The following is a 20,607-nucleotide window of genomic DNA, read 5'->3' on the forward strand; positions in this document are numbered from 1 at the left end:
TGAGCAGTAATGTTCGTTTCCCCTTAATGCATATGCAACCTGATAAAATCAGGCTTAGTTTAGCAGGACAGTAATTGCAAATAATAACTGTTCATCCATGTACAGAGTATGTTATAGTCTTCAAACCTTCTGATACATTCAAGAAGATAGTGCTCTGAACAGTTCACCAGAGTTGCAGTTAGACCTGGTTTGTGGTTTGGCCCTTCCACTTAACCCCTGAGCTTGTCTGAACGTGGTATTTCATCATGCCTTGTAGGGTTATGGGAGCAGCCAGTGGAGCAATGTGTTTAATAGCAGGCAGCCCTGGGGCCTGCTGCCCAGTGGGAGCTTCCTTGGCATTAAGTCTCTGTGATTCTCTCCCACCAGCCCCATTTCAAAATCAGAAACCTGGTCGGTAAGGTTAAATGGTTTGCGCAGTCACCCAGGTCTGGAGAGATGAGAGGCTGCATGCCTCTGGCTTCTCAGCTCATGCTGAGAGCTCTTTCCTCCATATCGTGATACCCTGGAAACCGGCCTCATGACAAGGCACCAGTTAAATAGCTTCCAGGTTCTCAGTCCCTCTCTAGGGCATGAAGGAGTTAACACGCCAGCCAGAATGCCTCATTTATACCAGGGATCACATATTTAACTGCTGGGAGCTGGCTCATTATTTTAATTGGATTTTCCAATGTGTTGAGCAAGTCAGCAGATTTGCATTAGTCTTCCTTAGAGTCAAACTCTTTCTGTCTGTAGAAGGGAAGGAAAGAGAACCAATGGGCAGTGAAGAGAGAATGTCAGACTTAATGCAGGATGACAAGGCAAGCAAATTATGTCCTCGTTGATGGATGGATACAGTCACACGCGCGTGTAGGTGTCATGGGGGGCTGGTTGTAGAGCTGCGCTACTGAGCTGCTGGCCTTGTACCTGTGCTCTGGGAGCGCAACACAGTCACTCAGCAGACAGGGAGCCAGAAATGACAGGGCAGTGTGACGACCTCCAACGACTTCTTGTCTCCGGTCAGCTCTTGGATCCGGTCAGTTAGTGAACAAATAGAGGAGATGCCTCCCCTTAAGAAGCATACCTTCTAGAGGAAAGATAGCTGATAAGTCATTTCATTTTGTGGTAAAATTACAAAGGAGTAAAAAAAAAAAAAAAAAAAAATCAGGGCAAGAGGATATGTGTGTGTTTATAGAGAGGAAAATTTTATAAAGTCATCTCAGTGGCCTAGATTACAGGGACAGTTTGTATAAAGTCTAGTACTGTCTAAGCAGATGTAAGGAATAAGTGGTTATTCTTTCAAAGCCTATAATAATTACACAGTTTATTTGCTTAAACCAGTCACTTTTGCATAATGGAAGAATCCACTCAGCTTCCGCCTGTCTGATTTATTACAGATTTCTGACTGGACTTGATGTATATACTCACAGGAGGAATTTCCCTTTTGTAAGGAAGGAAACAAACAGCAGTTTGTTTGGAAAGCAAATATATTTACCACCTCATTTTACCAATAAAAATTTATTACCATCATTCCTGGAATGGTTTTTAATGTGTTGCTTGTGTAATAAACTGGAAGGAGATGTATTTAAAAAAAGCATACTCTTCTTGAGTGGTGTACTTATGTTAATTCAGTTTCATCATTAAAGGAGAGGAAATAATTGGCAGTTGGGTAAATGGGAATGGAGCAATCAATAGAATTTTAGAAAAATGGAAATAATGATAATAGATATGAAAGACTTTTAAAAAGTTGATTGAAAAAGACTTAAAAAATTCACTGAAAGGTAATGAAGGTGATACAAGAAGTCTATCCAGCCTATTATTATGGTATTATGTTGGCCACGTTGCAGTTGCCTGTGGAGATGGCTTTTGTTACACACAGTTTGCAAGTCTTGCTCAGACCATGCACAAAAAGGATTCCTGAAAGAGCTAGAACATTTAAAAAAACAGAATAATTACAGAATCCTGTAACAATGGAGTTACATAATCCATCTCTGTCACAGAGTAATACCTTAAAATATCTGAGAAAACCGGTTTTCTCTTCATTGAGATCTCGGAGGAAGGAAATTTTGGTTTGCCCCTAAGTAAATATTTCCTAAAAGTTTCCTCTTCTTGAAATTAGTCTGTTATCTCTTTGACTTCTCTGTATACCTTTATTGTAATGTGTAATTACTGTTTGCTTTTCACTTAAACAACCTCCTTTGCCAGTTTTGTAAATTAATCTGCTTTCTCCTGGGAAGTAAGTGGGGAAGAGTTTAAGTATTGCATTTTTTTTTTCAGTGGCCATTTCATAGGCTCATCCCTGGGAAGATTCTTAAATCATGATACACGGTATTTTGCCCCTTCTTGGTTTCTTCAGGCCCCAGGAGTATGTATGTGGATAACCACAAAGAAATTCTTAATTCTGGGGGTTTTCCATCAATGCTTCTGTAGTTCCCCGCCCCCTTCCCCATGCCTAACCATGATGACAACACTGAAAGGTTACGTTGTGTTTTGTTGTGTGGTCAGTACATGGCTTTTGAGGGACTTTTCCTTCCAAACAACCCCCACATTCAGTACTAACCACAGTTTCACATTTTTTTTACTGTTACTTTGTAATACAGCCTTCAGATCAAGGTGGCAAAAACATTAATATGCTTTTTTCTTTCCGGCTTCATTTCACAAAGGATTTAAGGCATTGGTGAAAACCCTGATGTAGGACTAAAAGCTAAAAATGGTTTGTAGTCACTGTTGTTCCATCTTTTGTTTTAGAATTTTTACTGTTTTGAATATATATAAACAACACAATACCTTAAAAATTTTTTTAATGCAAAAACATACTCAGTAAAAGGCTTCTGTCCCCCCTCCCCACTTGCCCACCCGGTTTCCATACCTGGAGGGAACCAGTGTCAGCTGTTTACTCTTACATCCTTTCAGGAATTATTTAAGCATTAACATATTTTTACTTATTTTTATATGAAACCTTGTACACCATTAATACTGTTTTACCCTTTGCTTTTATCATGTAATAACTTATCTTGGAGATATTCCAACATTAAACATAAAGAACTTTATCTCATTTTTATGGCTTTTGTTTGGAACTTCCATAATTTTTTCAACTAGTCCCCTATTGCTAAGCACCTACCTTTTCCACCAGTATAAGCAGCAGTCCTGTAGACAGGACCTTGTACACATATGATTCTCTATTTCCTTCATCCTATAAATACTTACTGAGCACCTAACATGTGCTAGACAGTGTTCTCAATCCTGGAAATACGGCAGTGACATACAGACCCTCCTCTCAAAGAACTTCCATTCAAATTGGGGACACGGCAAACAAAAAGGAAACAAATTACGTATATAAATGGCGAGGACTGGGAAGTGTTTTAAGGAAATAATACAACGCTGTCCACAGAGGAAAGTCAGGTACTTGCCTGATGAGTGCAGAGTACTCCTAAGATCCACAGGGTATCTTCCTGCAGGCAGATGCAGGGGGCTTGTGTCGCGGGAATGAGGTTGTTAAGGACACAGAGCAAAGTATTATTCCAGCCAACCATCTAGGGCAGATGATGAGTCCTATTAATCTTTGTTTTTTCCATCTTATACCCAAGGCTGGTGTTTTCAACCTCTTTTTTTCTCTCTCTCTGTTATTATCTGCAAACCTGCCCCCAAGGAACCGTTTTAAAGACTTTTTTTTTTAACTAATCACTTTCCCCATGAAATTTCAATACCACAAATATACTCTCCATCAGTTCACTCTGGCCCTTTGAAAGCCACACCATTATAGTATCTAAGATTTTTTTTCGCCCCGCTCCCCAAGAACCAATGCCCTTCACCTCACAGAACATACACTCAGAATCTGTGGCTTCTGGCTGCTGACCACCTGCCAGCCAGGCTGTTTCTCCATACGGGTCATGGTGACACTGCTGGATGGAACTGTGTTGGTAGGAACTTCCTGTCTGGTGGTGTGCACTGGAAACTTCCCTTGTGTTTAAAACTGGTGGCCAGGGAGGGCAGAGAGGTAGAATGACTTGTGGACTGCAGGGCAGGGAGCCAGGATAAGGACAGCAGGAAAAGGTTAGAGAGCAGTTGAGGGCCACAAGAAAATCTCCCTGGCCTGCCCCTCTCCGTCCCACATTGCCTTTTTGTTATTTAACATCCTGCAGGATTTTAAAAATAAACATGTATTCAGCACTTGCTAGGTGTCAGGGAGCGAGCTGGCACTTTCCACATGCATTAACTCATTCCATCTTCACAGCAGCCATCCGCAACAGGTCTGGCATCCCAGATGTAGTTGAGAGGGTCACGCACAGAACCCATCTTTGTTCCTCTGCCTCTGCAGCACTTGGAATGTCATACTGTGGTAGAGGTGGTCGCATACTTAGGACTGCCTCTGTCCCTACCTAGGATGTGGGATCTCTAAAGGCAGGAACAGTGTTGTGCTTGTCCTTGCCTGCCCAGCTGCTAGCACACCGGGTGCCACTGAACAGCTACTTGGTAAATGATTGATGAAGATGGATGGACAGGTGGACTGACAAATAAATACATGCTCACACATGAGTAAAATTATTTCTTGAATGAGGGAACCCAGTAACCTCTCCACCTATAACCTGGCTCTGTGGGTCACTGCAGTCTTGGCTCCACGCTACTAAAGATGATTTCACCAGTAAACCTAGGGGTCTTCTTGAAGACAGACCATGTTTGAAACTCACTTACCTTTTCAGTACTTGACCATCCCTCCCTTGGTTTCTCTTCCTCCCTTCTCTCCAGCTGAGTGTGAGCTCCATCTCCCTGTCCTCTGTAGCCTCTTTTGTACCATCTTAAAATCAAGGAGAGCAGGCCACTTCTTGGCAATGCTGAAAAAACGTGCACCTGGCTGCGGACTGCTCTTGCTAAATGGCTTGTCTTTGTAGTGGAGTCTGGGCACAGAGGATACAGTGGTGAACAGGACAGTCAAGGTCCCTGCCCTCATTGAGCTGAGGTGCTGGTGGGGAGACGGGGTACGCGTATAAACAAACAGGGCAACTTAAGGTAGCAATAAATGCCAGGAAGAATTTAAAAGGGGCATGGTGAGAGCCAGGTGTATAGTCCCCTCGATACTCTGACAGCATTTGAAGAAAAGTCTGATGAAGATCCTCCATTTCAGAAGGGAGAGCAGTGAAAGGTCTGAAAGGCTGAGGAATTGTTTGTCCAGATGTCCGTCCACTGCAGCCGAGCGGTTTAGAGCACAGGCTCTGGAGCCACACGGCCCAGGTTCACACTGCGGCGCTCTGCCCACGTGCTGCACAGCGAGGCCACCTGCACCACCCAACCGTGGAGGGCCCTGCAGGTTCCGCGAGGGGGTGGTGCGAAGCCCGCCTGCAGCCTGGCGTGTGGAAGGCCCAGCGGCTAATCTTAGCTGTTCTGCAGGCACTTTCTTGTTTAACTGTCTCCGTCTTTGCTTTTCAGCTCCAGGGTCTGAGCCACAATGTGATCTTCACCTTGGATTCCTTGTTAAAAGGGGACCTAAAAGGAGTCAAAGGAGTAAGTGTCGAGAAATGGGATTCTCACTTTAACTGGAAAGGATTGATTTTATTTCTCTTTTAAGATCACAGTGGTATTTACGTTTAAAAGGTCCTCTGAATATATTTAGCATAAAAAATTTTTGGAATATGATCATTGGAAAAAGATGTACCATTTTGCATAATATTTTTGAAGAACAAGATGAGACACTTTCGGGGATGTCGGTGAGAACCGACGTGGGCAGAGGAGAGTCTGCGCCTCTCTGTGGCCCCCCCATCCCTATCCCCCCGCCCCCCCGCCCTGTGGCCCCGCCTCTCGGAGCCGCAGGGTCCTGTTGTGTGGACGTGGCCGGAAGGCTCGGCCTCCCGACTCTCAGCGTCTCGTGCGTGATCGATGATGCGATGTGTGTGGAAATGTCTGGTGTAAAATTCCAGGTGTTCTATGGAGGAAAGCATTTTTACTGAGATGTTATTTCAAAATATTCGCGTTTCAACAGGAGTAAATTCAGCTTCATTTTCTCTTTTCTAAGGATCTCAAGAAGCCATTTGACAAAGCTTGGAAAGATTATGAGACGAAGTTGTAAGTGGCTTTTTGTTTTGTATTTCTTTCATAATCATGAGTGTCTTAAGAAAAAGTCAACTGGAGGAAGGACAGAACCCTGAACTAGTATATTCTGGGCAAACGATTGTTGAGTCTGTCCTTGTGAGGCCTGAGAGGGCAGGTACACTGACCCGAGTGAAGTGGCCCCACCTCTCCTGTGGTGTTTGGGGTGAGGTGCACTTTCACCCCCAAGTACTTCAGCCCTCGTGGGTGGTGACAGTGACTGTCAAGCTGGAGATGTGTGACTGCTACAACTTTTCTTTCATCACGTAAGTATAAACCGTTTACATTCCTCCACAGCATAGCGATTGGGTAATAATAAAAATAATAGCCAGTATTGATGACCTGTTTTTGCCTGTTAGGGCCTGTACAAAATCTTTTACATGAGTGACCTCCTCATAACAATCCTGTGAATGTGCATCTTTCACTGTTGAGAGACCAGGGAAGCCTAAAGAGGCCAAGGAGACTGCAGGTGTACAGCTGGCTGGGTGTGGTCATCCCCACCCTGTAAGGACCACACCCCCACCCAGTATTGTGGTAACTCTGGGACATTTGTAACCCCAGGTGCTGTGTAGGGGTGGGAGAAGTGTATTTGAAAGCATTTGATGAAAATCCGACTGTAAACTTGGGTAACTATAAACATAAGGGAATCAAAGTATTTCTGTAGACAGCAATAACAGCAGAATGAACACAAACAAAAGGAAAACAAATTCAGGGTTCAGTATTTTTTGCCAAACTGCTTCTGTAATTGCTTATGTAAGAAGTGCATTGTTGGGGACTTGCTGCCTTAGGATTACTTGTGTGCATTGACAGTTACAAACGCAGCTGAGAACAAAAAGGTTCTTAAAATAGTCAAATGATGTAAATTAATGCTGTGGGCCATCCTGTCCTTCTGCATGAAAGTGGGTCAAGAGTGCTTACTCTTGTGAGTTAAGTGCTGTCCTGCCCAGAGGCAACTGTGTGCACTTGGAACAAACTAGAACTTGAGTATTTAAGAAAGGGGCCGGGGATCCACAAAAGGGGGAGGGAAAGCCTTGCCCCAGACTTGTAGAGAGTCTCTCCTTTGTGAGACATAGGAGTTACCCTACCAGATACAACATATGCTTTGTCAATGAGCCTACTACCAATATTAGGTGCACTGACTATATTGATAGGAAGATCTGTTGGATGAAGACCATAAGTGCCTGGTGGTCAGTATTGCGAACATCATAGAACCTCAAGTGTTCTCAGATGAGCTCTTGAGGGCTCTTCTCACATGACAGATGGGCTTGCCTAGCTGTTCACTCGTCTGTATAGTCCTATAGACTCTGAACTCCTGGAGTGCAGGGACCATGTTGTCCGTGTGTGTGGTGTTAATCTCCTGTGCTTGTGAGTCTGGCACATAGCTGGTGCACAGGGCGTGTTTATTGAAGGAATAGAGGAGTTATCCAGACCTAGAAATGTATAATAGGAATGGTGAGCTGACCAGGTCCTGATTTTTTACTTCACTAGGAAGATTTTGGTTATTTTTGTTTTTTAATAAATCCTGTCAAATTATTTTCCTAAGATAGGCTTTTTTGTCACTGACATATAATAGTGCAGGAAGAAAAAAAACACAAGCATTTGTCCATTTAATGTAATAGGACTTACTCAGTTATGAGTTATAGAAAACAAAATGACTTAATGCAAAGAAAAAAAGTTAATTCGTTAGCTTTACTGATCAAGGAAACTGGTCTGTGGTTCTCCATTTAGAACTCAGGAGGCAGGGAGGTGTGATGGTTAAGACCACAGATGAGGGAATTAGAAATCCATGTGGGGAATCTCAGCTGTGCCATTTGCTGGTTTTGTGACCTTGAGCCAAGATGCTCTGATGGTGCTTGTGAAATAATATAACCGTTATCTCACTCTCATGGTTTTTGTGAGAGCAAGATAAGGAAAGGTGTTGAAGTCATTGTCACAGTTGTCTAGTACTCAGTTGGCACTCAATAAATAGTTCCTAATAAGTTTTTTAATTTAGTCAAAACAATACATGTACATAAAACAAAGTATCAGGTAATATTCTATCAGTAAAGGCTTAACTCTGCATATAATAGAAACCCCAGATATCAGTGGCTCCAGCACTGTAGTTTGTCAGAGGGCACCCCATGTTCTAGGTAGATATCAGATGCCTGTCACAGCTCTCCTCACACAGTGGGTGAACTTGTCTGGCTGTTCACTCATCTGCATTGTCCCCAGAATCTAAACTCAGTCAATTCTTCTAATGATGAAGGGAAGTGTGTTCTCTGGGCCTCGAGTGTGCTTCCAGTAGGAAAGGGCAGTGGCAGTGGTGGCTGGCCCGCCTCTCCCATTCCCCCAGCCTCCCCTCCCCACCTCCTCTCCCCAGTTGTTGATCTCCAGTTCCTCCATGGCCTTTGCCTTTTCTCTTTGTTCTCATGATGTGTTGCTGTGGAGATGAGGGTTTAGCTCTCCTGCACAGCCACCCCCAATTACATTCCCACCCTCTGTTCATCCAGTTTGATTAATACAACAATTTGTGGTTAAATCAGTTGTCAGTAATTAAATTGCCAATCTGAATGTTGTATTATGATGAAATTTCCATTCTTATAGTACAATTTTTGCCTTTTCTTAATGAAATAATTGCCTTATTTCATTTGCATATTAGTTCTATATGAATGTTCCTTACACTTTTATTAGCTTTTCCATCCAATGTCCAACACCTATTAATATTCTATATACAAAGAACCTCACATATGTATATTACTGTGTGTGGGGGACATCCTTCCAGAGCTCTTTTAGGTCAGTGATCCTGGGCAGCCCCCTACGCAGTAGCTCTGCTGCTTCCTCTTTGCTGGGGGAGCCCCACGTTTGGCTGGCACAGCATCTCCAGTCATTTCTAAGACACAGCCCTAAAGGAGACAGAATGCTCAGATTTTGACATGTCCAAAAATACCTTGATTCTGCTGTCACACAGAATGAGAGTTAGACTAAGTGTAAAATCCTAATTTTATAATAATTTTTTGCTCAAAATAGTGAAGGCATTGCACTGTTATTTCTGATTCCCATTTCTTTTTGTGTAACATGGGCATTTTGGTTTATCTTCAGTTAGAAAATGTTGAGGTCTCCTCTTTATAAAAGGTTTCACCAAGTTTGCTCGTGTGCCATGGTGTATGCATTGATCTTCTGTTTGTGATTTTTAGCTCTTCAGTTCTAGAAATTTTTCTTATTCCTCCCATCTGTTTTTCTTTTTACTCTCCTAAAGCTCCTCATCATATAATGTTAAACATTCTAAACTTTTCTTAATATTTTCTTCTCTTTTCTGTCCCATTTTTCTATATTACATTTTAGATTATTTCTTCAACCTTTCTTCCCCCATTTCAGTTGACTTTTTATTTTGGTGGCCTTTTTGTAGTTACCTTTTCTTGTTTCATGGATGCAGTATTTTAGCTCTCTTAGAATTTGATTATATTTTACAAATTTTTTCTGCTGTCTTTCTGCCTTTGGTTCCTACTCCCACCCCATTTGTTTTTTGTTCTCTCCATTTCATTTTGGAGCTTTTTCACAATTATCATTGGCTGCCCATTCATAGTTCAGAGCAAGGCACCCAAAAGTTGATCAAAAGCTCATGTACATTAGCAAGCTTGTCAAGAAAGTGAACCACCTTTTTTGGGTTGTAAGTTTTAGGATGTCAAGACAGCTTTCTTATCAGGAGTATTCTAAATGTCAGTTTCTTAAGACCTGTCTCTGGGACCATTCAGTTCCCTTGGCCCCATCTTGTGATTGTTTATGATGATATTCTGGGAGCCACCCAGGCCAGGGATGCAGGGAACCCTGTCGTTCAGGGTGCAGACTTTCTCTTACTCTTTCTTTCTTTAGACCTACTCTTCCAAATATTTGTTGAATTCTCTCATCCTTTTTTGTCTCCCATTCTTGTCTTTGGGAGATGATACTTTTTTTATGACTTCCCTATCATTTTAGTGGCGTTGCTGAAGGAAGAAATGAATACGTATGGTCACATCATCACATTAACCCAGAAGTATTACTACTACTGAGTTATGCCTGTTTCTCATGTTTCTTCTCAAGCATCAGTAGCTTGCTGCTTCTCTTCCCACCCACTCCAGTAGAGAGACAGCTGAGGTTTATTGTCTTTCTGGCAAGATCCTTGCCATCACCTGTTGACTGCCAGTGTGGCATGATGAGGGAGGTTCTTAGATACGGCATTAGGATATTAGAGTGAATCCCAACCAGGTTTGTGGTACATTTTCCACTGAGTTGATGGGTTGATTTTCCAGTGTGTTTGTACATAGCTAAGTATATTGGCTTTCTATGGGGTTTGATTTCCTACCAACACAATTTAAAAGATGACTTGAAGGCTAAATCAGTTAGTCTTTGCATTCACACCTAGAAATTACAAGCCGTTTCTGCAATTAGAAGTTGGTTTTCATGTTACCTGGATTTTCGAAAAGAAATGCTGTTACCATTGGTATTAGTACCAGAGTATCATCGTCATAGCTGAGCATTGGCCTCAGGGACTGTTGGTTTAATGTGGGCTCTCCTCATTTCTTGGCCCCCTCCCACAATGTTTTCATAGTCTTCCAAATTATAGATTGGGATTTCTTCCAATCCTTATTTTGTTCAGTCTAATGCCAGATAGTTGAATGATTAAGATGCATTAAACAATGTAGTAGCTCACATTAAAGGAAAGACATGAGTGGTTTTCGTTTTTCTTTTTGTTTAATGATGACATCTGCTTTAATTACAGTACAAAAATTGAAAAGGAGAAAAGAGAGCATGCGAAGCAGCATGGGATGATCCGCACGGAGATAACAGGAGCTGAGATTGCAGAAGAAATGGAGAAGGAAAGGCGCCTCTTTCAGCTCCAAATGTGTGAAGTAAGAACAGACTTCTCAACTCTGCCTAGAAATGTACTACCTGTGATCTTCCCTGCTAGTCATAGCAGTTTCTGTGCTTAAGTGCAGGTTGTGTGAGTATTAGCAGAGGAGACTGTTCCTTAAAGATTCTAATCTCCATTTTTCTCCAAGCCTTTTGGGATCCACCATTTCACTGTTGTCTCATATTTTGAGCCTTGGTCCTGTGGGGCTATTTAAGCCAAAACGGGATTCTTTGGTGAGAACTTTAATGTTGCTTGCGAGTGAGTATGGAAAATAATTTTGGTGAGGGGTAACACTGGAGAATATCACGTTTTTCTGGTACAGGTTTAGAGCATGTTTTATTTTCTAACCATGTGTCCAGTTGAATGAAAACTTATATGAAATAGTCATTAAGAAAGTCTGAGTTCATGAAAAAAATGTAACGAAAAGCATGCTGCCTTAAACGTGGAGCAGTGGTTCTCTAGCTGGGTTCCCGTGGAACACACTTCTCCACCCAGAGACCAGCCTGCTCCCATACTGCTGTTGTGTAAGGAGGTCCTTTCACAGTTTTCAAAAAATATTTAAAAAGATAGGGTTCTCTCAGTTTTAGGTTTTTCTTCCCTAAGTATTCTTTCTCCCCCAACCTGACCCCCAAAACCTTTAGCTCTTTCTTGAACTAGTCTACTTATGAATACTTCCATACATTGAAACAAGTGAATAGCAAATAAACAATATCAACAGAAAACCTTGGCAAGTAATTAAAATCAGAACTAGTATTGCTTAGTTAACTACAAAAATTATTTTAATTTCTATTTTGTACTTTAATTTTTATTTATTTTGTGTTTTAATTTTTATTCTTTCATTTTTGAACAGCAAAAATTCTTTCTGGTTCACCTCCTTGGTTTTAAAGTTTAATACCTTATGGCATATTCCTCATGAGAATGCTATTTTACTTGCTTTCTGTGAAGAACAATTCGACTTTTAGGTTTTGACCACATGAACTATAAGTTTGAGACCCACTGCACCAGAAGGAAATAACCAGTTATTCCAGAATGTTTTGCAGTGTTTGATTTCTGCTTGTCTAGTAAACTTATCTTAAGTGGTTATAAAATGCTAACCCTCTAACCAGCTTGTTTTGTACACTGTGACTGCCAAATCGGTATTCCCAAAATTAAGCTGACACTGTTCAAAGGCAGCCAAGGCTGCAGGTTCATAATTCTTGGTATTCTGCCACCCATACCCATGACTGAAGAACCCTTTTGTAATGATCAACATACAATTCTGTTTTATTTCCACAGTATCTCATTAAAGTTAATGAAATCAAGACCAAAAAGGGTGTGGATCTGCTGCAGAATCTTATAAAGTATTACCATGCCCAGTGCAAGTAAGTATCGAAGTCATAATTATTAGCTTAAGTAAGGCTTTAATCCACAGGTTTTCTAGATTCTTTTTTTCTTGTCTTATTTGCTCTCTGTGTATAGTGATATAATAACATTCCACAGCCAGAGGATAAGAAATAGTACTGGCTTCCATCTTCAGTGTTTTCAATATATCAGTAACTCAAATCAGTACAACTGTTGGGCTACTTGAGAATGCTGTCTTATAAATGCTAATTTTGGTCTTGACAGTCTGTGAAGCTTTTGCTACGGGTATATGCATCCCTGTCACTGAAGAGACCTTGCTGGTGACCCCCTCCCCTGCCTCCCTTACTTGTCATTTTACCTATGATTGGGTCATTTTTTTTTTTTCACCATCTAAATGAAGTGAAATTTAAGTCCTTTGTGCATTAAGAATGCTTTGTATTTGTACCTGGATTCCTCTATAATTGGTGATATATTTTGAGAGGTATCCATTCTTCCACATTGGCACCATTACTGTTTATTTACATTACAGGGCTTTTAAATTTTTCATTTGAGATTTTGTGGCACAGCTTTTGCTTACTGACTTCTCGTTTACATACTGGGTGAGCTTTCATGGATTTTGTAGTAGAGTATTTGTGTGAAGATGTGCCCATTGCCAACTTTTTTAATGTTATGTCTAGGAAGATCTTTGTATTCAACTGAAACATTTAAGGAGGTCAGCATTATTATTATGGGAAACACTCAAGGCTTGAGTCAGACAGATGAGTTCAAATCCTGGCTCTGCAACTGGGTAACCGTATGATCTTTATCAAGTGTTTCTTTAAACCTCAATGTCCTCATCTGTCAGGTAGCATTAAGATTCATAGACCCGCCTCTGGTTTTGCAAAGATGTGAGAATTAAGTGCGATAATGCATACAAAGGTGCCTAGCCCAGTGCCTGCTATGTTGTGTTTGCTGCTGTGATGATTCTAAGTGGCATTAAAAATGACTCACGCATTTATTTTATTGTATAGGTTTGTTTTCTTTAAAGAGTTATTTTAATGATCAAATTATTATTTCACAAATTTGATTTGTTAACATTTTCCTCTTTTCAAAGTAAATTCTACCTTGTTTGAATATGTTCCAAATACATAAATAATACACTAAAGTGGAAACAGTTTCACATTTTAAAATAAAGTTTGCCTAGGGAACTCTCATGCTAAAGACCTGGACTAACCTTTGGCTCTATAGTGTAGTGGGGAGCATGTGAAACCTTGAAAAGTGTTGTGGTGGTACCTGATTTTAGTTTAAGATGGAAATTTTCATCTTTGATCAATGTCAGTTTTTCTGGAAACATACCATTGCTTTGGAACTTCTTATAGAAATAAGTGAATGTCTCAGTCTACTCAGTTACACTTCGGCAGCACATCTGATTTTACCTGGTTTTAGAAATCTTTTCTGATTTTAAATTCTTTAAGTCTGTAGAGGAAAGTTTAGTCTCCACAAACATGAGATTTCCAAAATGAAACATGTTTGTTAAACTATTCATAGGTGGAAAGAGGAGCAACTTGAACCTGTATGGCTAATGCATCCTCCCTTTACGCTGTGGTTCTTGGCTTTTCCCTTCCCACAAATGTGTATTAATCTCCTAACAAAGGCCAGCTGCTTTTGAGTTCTGGAGTCCAGGGACAAAACAAGACATCTGCTCTCGGAGTTAATTGTCTGGTACAGGAAGTAAGTGGGATCCGTCAGTCATCATAATGGACTGAGGAAGTGACTTATAACATGGACATCAAGAGGAGACACCTGTAGCCATGGAGACAAAGGAGAGCTCCTTGAAGGATGTGGTGGAAAGCAGGGTGAGGCTCGGAGGCTGACTGAAGTTTGGCCACTCAGTGGAATCTGGTAGAAGTCACCCCCAGGGCAGAGAAGGATCAGCAGAAGGAAACCCTCACAGTAAAAACCTCCTTGCACAGAGAGAGATTCGAAGATACCAAGTGGTAGAACTGGGTTATAATGGGATTCAATCCGTAGCTGCCCTGTGGTTGACCCTCAAGAATTCTGTCACAGCAGGAAGCCAAGGCAGTTTCTTTTAAGAAGGCCTCTTATCTCTCCTACTACAGTCAATCCTTCAAAACCCTTAATGTAATGGGCCTGTAAAGCATCCTCTACATAGATTAAAGAGAGAGATTTCATGTGCTGTGTACTTATTCCAGTTGCCAAATGGTTTTCAATACAAAGTCAGGTGGTGCTCAAGAGGGAATTTTCTCCAGTAATATCTGTCTACTCATTGTTCCTCAGTGGGGAAGCAGCTACTACAGTGGAAACATTAAGGAAGCAGAATAGAAGAGCTTTTGGCTTTTTTTGTTACCCTTGACAATTCAACCACACCAATTGTTCCTCACTTTGAAACATGAGCATTGTCAGTAACACTGCTTTCAAAACAAACATGTTATCCTACTGCTCTCCCTCTCCTTTTAGTACCCAACAAATATGATCTGCAGAACCAAGAGCACTTATAAACATAGTGAGCATTTATCAAAAGCAATCAAGAAATTGTAGCTCAGAAAGAAAGGGGAACTTGTCCAGAGTCACATCTGTTCATTTAATAGATGTTCAATAAATGTGTCAGAACAAAGAAAACGCAAGAAACCAAAAAATAAAATAGGTAAGTGGATTAAAAGACAACCCACAGAATGGGCGAAAATACCTGCAAATCCTTTATCTGATAAGGGTCTAATATCCAGAATATATAAAGAACTTTACCACTCAACAACAAAAAGATAACCCACTTTAAAAATGGGCAAAAAAATTGAATAGCAATTTCTCCAAAAAAGTATACAAGCACATGAAAAATTGCTCAACATCATCAGTCATTAGGAAAACACAAATCAAAATCACAATGTGATACAACTTCACATACACTAAGATGGCTATAACTTTTTAAAAACAACATTCAAAACAATGTAAGTTTTGGTGAGTTTGTGGAGAAATTGGAATCCTCAAAACCTAGCTGGTTTGAATGTAAATTAGTGCAACTACCTTAGAAACAGTTCAGCAGTTCCTCAAAAAGTTAAATATAGGATTATATGACCTAGCAATTCACTTTCAGTCCTCTACCCAAGAGGACTGAAAACAGGCATTTAAACAAAAAAGCATTCATGAGTATTTACAGCAGTATTATTCACAATAGCCAAATATGGAAACACCCAAATATCTATCAATTGATGGTATAGCAATACATGGAATATTAATCAGCCATGAAAAGGAATGAAGTATTGCTACAGGCTACCATGTGGACAAACATTTAAGATGTTAATTCTAAGTGAAACAAGCCAGATGCAAAGGACCACATATTGTATGATTCCATTCAAAAGAAATGTCCAGAAAAGGCAAGTCCACTGAGACAGAAAGCAGTTTATCATTTGCTGGGTGGGTAGGGGCAGGGAGTAGTAAGGACTCACTTCCAGGAGGGCAGGGTCTCTTTCTGGGGTGATGGGAATGTTCTGGAATTAGTCGTGATAGTGGTATAACATTGTGAATATACTAAAAACCACTGAATTGTAACTTTAAGATGGTGAATTTTATGTTACATGAATTTTATCCCGATTTTCTAAAATGCAAAATAGCAACAAAACCAAAGCAAAGATCCATGTCCTCATGGAACTTCATTAGAAGGTGATGGAAGCAGGTCTTGACCCCAGGTCTTTCTAACTCCAGGGTGCCTGCTTTTAGTACTTCAGAAGTCTTACTTTGGTAAGCCTGGCATTGGCCTGGACGTCTTAATTTTTAAGTATCTCCTTATGTGAGTCCTACATACCACTCTTATAAACTCTGAACCATCAAGATGTGTTTGCAGTTAACTAGTACTTACCCTAATTAACCCCTGTACATTCAAGTTTCTTAAATACCACAAGATACACATTGTGTGTATCAGGGAGATAATGACATCCTGTTAACATAGATAGCTGGAAATCAGTACCTGACTTAGTCAAAGCCCCGAAGCTTGGAAATCAGGCTTTCAGAAGGGGGTTGATGGTTGATTTGTTAAGAGGCCTTTTTTTTTTTTAATTTGTTTTATAGTACTGTACACTCTGTGGTACTCCAGATATCCTGACTTCTTTTGAAAATAAGCTCTCTGAGCCTTTAGCTTTTGACAAGTAGCACCTCTTTCTAAGCCAAGCAAAATGTGATAAGGGGGGTCAGGGAGATAACTCTTGTCTCCTAAATTAAAAATGGAGAGAACATAGTGTTTTCCTTTCTCCAGCATTGGGGGATAGAATGACTTTTAAAAAAATGAAGTATGTAGCTTCTCATGATGAAGAAGATTCTGGTTCGTTCTAAGGAGGATGAGCCTTGCCTGATGGATGGGTGACCGTGTTAGACTCTCACAAGCTTGCACTTGACAGCTGTGGGTGTATTACAGCCTGGCAGCGCAAATGTGAGGGCTCTTCTGCCTATCACTTGGCAGCTTACGTTTTTCTAGTGCCCTATGTCAGTAAAATATAGTCATATTTCTTTCAAATGGTTTATTTGAAAAGTGAAGCCAATCCTGTGTCCCTAAGGTCAGAGAAATAATGAAGCCCGTTTTGCTAGCCTGTGGCCATCATGTATTGAACTGCTTCTTTGTGCCTGGCTGGCATTTTGAGAACATTGTCTCAGTGCTCACAAGAACTCTTCAAGGTACATGAGATTCTCTCCATTCCTTGCATACGGACACCGAGGCCCAGGGATCCAGAGATCCAGAGATTATGCTGTTATTCAGAGGGAGAGCCAGGATTTGGACCCAGATCAGCCTGACTTTAATTACCTGTGCTGCAGAGATAGGAAAATGTATACTTAAATCCCACCTGTGAACTTAATGACTAGATGACCCTAGTCAAGCCACTTGAGCTCTGAGCCTGTTTCCTTGTCTGTCTTACAGGTTAATGATAATAATTGCCTATTTTGTTGGATTGTAATGAGACTCGTAAAAAGGGATATTCCATGAGTTGTGCATAACAGTGAGTGACTGGCACACAGTAAATCCTTATTTGCATGCTAACTGCCTATAGAATAATAATAATTATTATTTTTATTATTATTACTGTTAATCTGTTTTCCAAAGATCTCATTCTATTTCAATAATATACAGAGAATGTAGCTAAAGGACAAGTGAGATGTGGTAGAGGTGATTTCCCCTTCTGTTGGGAAGGCTTACGTGCTCAAGTTGAGTGATAGGCTATCAGAACTGATACTTGAGCCTCACTTACCAATTACTAGATTGCTTTTATCTGTAGTAGCTCATCTGACACCCCTGGAAGCTAGAAAACATCCACATTTGGAGATAATCGTGCTCATATTCACACAGGGTCAATTACTTGCCAAGGTTATACATATAGTGAGGTTTAGAGCCAAAATAGATGCTTTTGCCTCCTAGACCTGTGCATTTCCACTGAACCTGAGCCAGCTTAGATAGAGGGAGGAAAGAAACAGAGGACAGAGGGGCCCCCTGCCCTCATTAAACTGCTATGGCGGGTGATACGTGGTTGGGGCCCGGAGCCCTTCCCCTAGGTAGCTGGGACTGAACTGCTCGAGGAGGGGGAATCAAGCCCCCATTGGGGAGGAGTCGCCAGCGAGACAGTGCAGTCGGTAGCAGGTTGGCCTTTGCTCTTTGCGGTGTTACCAGTGACTGTCAGGACTGTTTTGCTCTCCATGCATGCCCCCCATCTGTTTCTCTCCCAACACTTGTGGTCCGTAGATAACTTTTTGAGAGGGGCTCAGTTCAGCCTTGCCTTTCCAAGTTAAATGTTGATCCTTTTCTTTGTAGATTAAAATGATTTCTCATTATGTTGATTTTTCTCAGTCTGTGTTTTTAATATTCTGAAGAATTTAACTGCAGGAAAGTAGATTTGTTTGGGTCTTTAGCCTTTTAACTGGAAGGAGTTTGTCCCCCATCCAGTATGCTTTCACCAGTGATAAATGGCTCTTCATTTTTATTAATGCCATCTCAAACTAAACAGTACTCTCTTTCTCCTTAAAATTTGTTTTAAAACATCCCTTGCCTGCTATTCAAATCTCACTTCACCTACTTTCTTCTCTAGAGCAGCACTATCCAGTAGAACTTCTGCAGTGATGAAAATGTTGATATTTTTTACTGTCTTAACATGTACCCTTCAGCCACATGTGGCTACAGAGCACCTGGAATATGGCTTGTGGGACTTGAGGAGCTTTAATTTACTTGGTTTTAATTAAATTAGCTGCCTGTGACTAGTGGCTACCCCATTGGAAAACACAAATTTAAAGCATTCTCATTTAAACTCACCTATAAAAAAATAAATAAATAAGCAATCGTGGTGATTAATTTATTTTTATGTTGGAAGTGAAAATGAAACACCTTTACAAAAATATTACCATAGAATCTGTACTCCTCTGGGAAGGAAGTAACTCCTTATATGATAAACCTGTGCAGCTCCAGGGACGAAAACCAACATTAACTGAGCACATCCTAACTGCCCAGCACCTTGCTGAGTGATTTCATACGTGTTATTTATATTATTTGCCCCATTTAATCCAGGTAACATGGGCAGAAGTTAAGTGACTTGGTAAGGTTCCATAGCTAGTAAACCCTAGAGCCTGGTCCTCTGACCCTAAAGCCCTTGCTTTTGCTGTTGTAAAAAGTCCTGACGTGTTCTGCCTTCATACCCTTTCTACAGAAGCTATTTAAGTGCTGGATCAGAGGGCAAAATTGGTTTTGCTATGATGGACTCGGCAGCCATGCTTCTGCCTCCTTGGCAGACACTGCTTCCTGGATTAATGTTGATGGGTGGCCTGCTCTGTGCATAAGACGGCCTGCTGCTATAGGGCTACTAGGGCTAGCACATAGGCCTGGGCCCAAGCAAGTGCTGGAAGTTTCCATCGCTTGGCTGTTGGGCCTGGGGAAGGCTGCTTCGGGAGGCAGTAATGGAGCTGAGCTGTGATAGAGTTTGGCTGGCAAGGGCAGTGGGGAGGGGTATTGCAGGTTGGAGAAACAGTGACTGAAAATTGGCTGGAGCCCAATTTTTTAAGGGAAAATGGTAGGAGATAAAGCCAGAAAGATATTTAGAGGCCAGCACATAAATGTTAGTCAATTGTAGAAGTTCAACTTTCATCCCTGTAGACAGCGATGAGAACCCAAATGTTAGAAGATGTGAGTTTAAATGCAGTTTCCAGTTAAATGGTTAGCCAGAAAGCCACCTTTTCTCCCCTTCCTGTTGCTGAAAGACATTCAAAAGGTAGTCTTCCTCTTCCTCACTTTGGTAAGGATTCTCTGATAAAAGGCATCAACTTTAAAAAATTTTGGAACTTGTAGGATTTCAGTCATCATTCTGAAGGCCAGTTCTGATAAGGGTGTATTGTTTCCATTGAATGTACTTATTAAGCTAAATATATACACATACTTAAAATATTATATATTTATTTTATGTATAAAATAATAAAAACTGTGTATGTGTGTGTGTGTATGTGTATATATCCCAAGATGTGCTCTAAAAAGTTTTGATAGCTTCATTCTGAGCCATTCACTGAGCATCTGCTTTGTGCTGAGATAGGGAGATGAGAGACAGGCTTTACGCTTGAGGGCTTCATCCTTTTGTAGAGAGACAAAAACACAGGTAAAGTGCGTTGAGGAATGATCTGCTGTGCAGCCATGGTTAGAGAAGTTTCCAGTAGGGAAGAGAAAGTTCTAAACACTGAGAGACGAACGGGGCTCATAAGGGGAAGTATTCAGACAGGCGATCTCTTTTTTGGTAGTTAAGAGCAGGGGTGTCAGAGTCAGAACCTGGATCCAAATCCCAGTTCTGCCTCTTAATGGTTGTGTGAGCAACTGGAACAAGTTAGGTACCCACTCTGTGCCTCAGTTTATCCTTTAAAATGGAGATGAGATTGAAGTGCTTATTAACTCACTAGGCTTGTGAGGAGGACGTGAAGTAACTCGTGTAAAGTGTGAACGTGCAGGCTTGTGTCGGTGCTTATCGTCATTCAGGGTGAAATGATGTACCCTACATATACATGGTAGGATAAAGCTCTCCAATTCAGTCAGCACCATCAGTTTGACCCCCTGTGGTTCATGGGGTCCTTTGGGAAACCAAAAACACTGACTCTGCTGTGGCCTTGATTTCTAGTTGAGTCACATCTCTTCCTAGAGTGTCCAGTTTGACTTCTTGATATTTCACTGGTTAATGTGTGGGTCTGTCTCTTTTGAATTCCAGTACATACCACCAGGAGTTGTCCTGTGTATAAGGTGGCCTGCTGCTCTAGGGCTACTAGGGCTAGCACATAGGCCTAGGCCCAAAAACACTGGGAAACCAAGTGTTTGGAATATGGCCTGTGGGACTTGAGGAACTTTA

At 41.0% G+C, this 20,607-nt stretch overlaps 1 protein-coding gene across 6 annotated transcripts in view; it reads left to right on the forward strand.

Annotated features, from left to right (window-relative positions):
- Positions 1 to 20,607, forward strand: part of ASAP1 (ArfGAP with SH3 domain, ankyrin repeat and PH domain 1) — a 367,393-nt gene that overhangs the window by 261,125 nt on the left and 85,661 nt on the right. For all 6 annotated transcript variants that reach the window (XM_036890485.2, XM_036890480.2, XM_057497737.1 and 3 more), the window contains 4 exons: positions 5,401 to 5,475; positions 5,984 to 6,033; positions 10,793 to 10,922; positions 12,200 to 12,285. In XM_036890485.2, the coding sequence (XP_036746380.2) occupies positions 5,401 to 5,475; positions 5,984 to 6,033; positions 10,793 to 10,922; positions 12,200 to 12,285 (341 nt within the window). The remainder of the gene's footprint in view (positions 1 to 5,400; positions 5,476 to 5,983; positions 6,034 to 10,792; positions 10,923 to 12,199; positions 12,286 to 20,607) is intronic.

Source organism: Manis pentadactyla, chromosome 3, assembly GCF_030020395.1.
Source record: "Manis pentadactyla isolate mManPen7 chromosome 3, mManPen7.hap1, whole genome shotgun sequence".
Taxonomy (NCBI): domain Eukaryota; kingdom Metazoa; phylum Chordata; class Mammalia; order Pholidota; family Manidae; genus Manis; species Manis pentadactyla.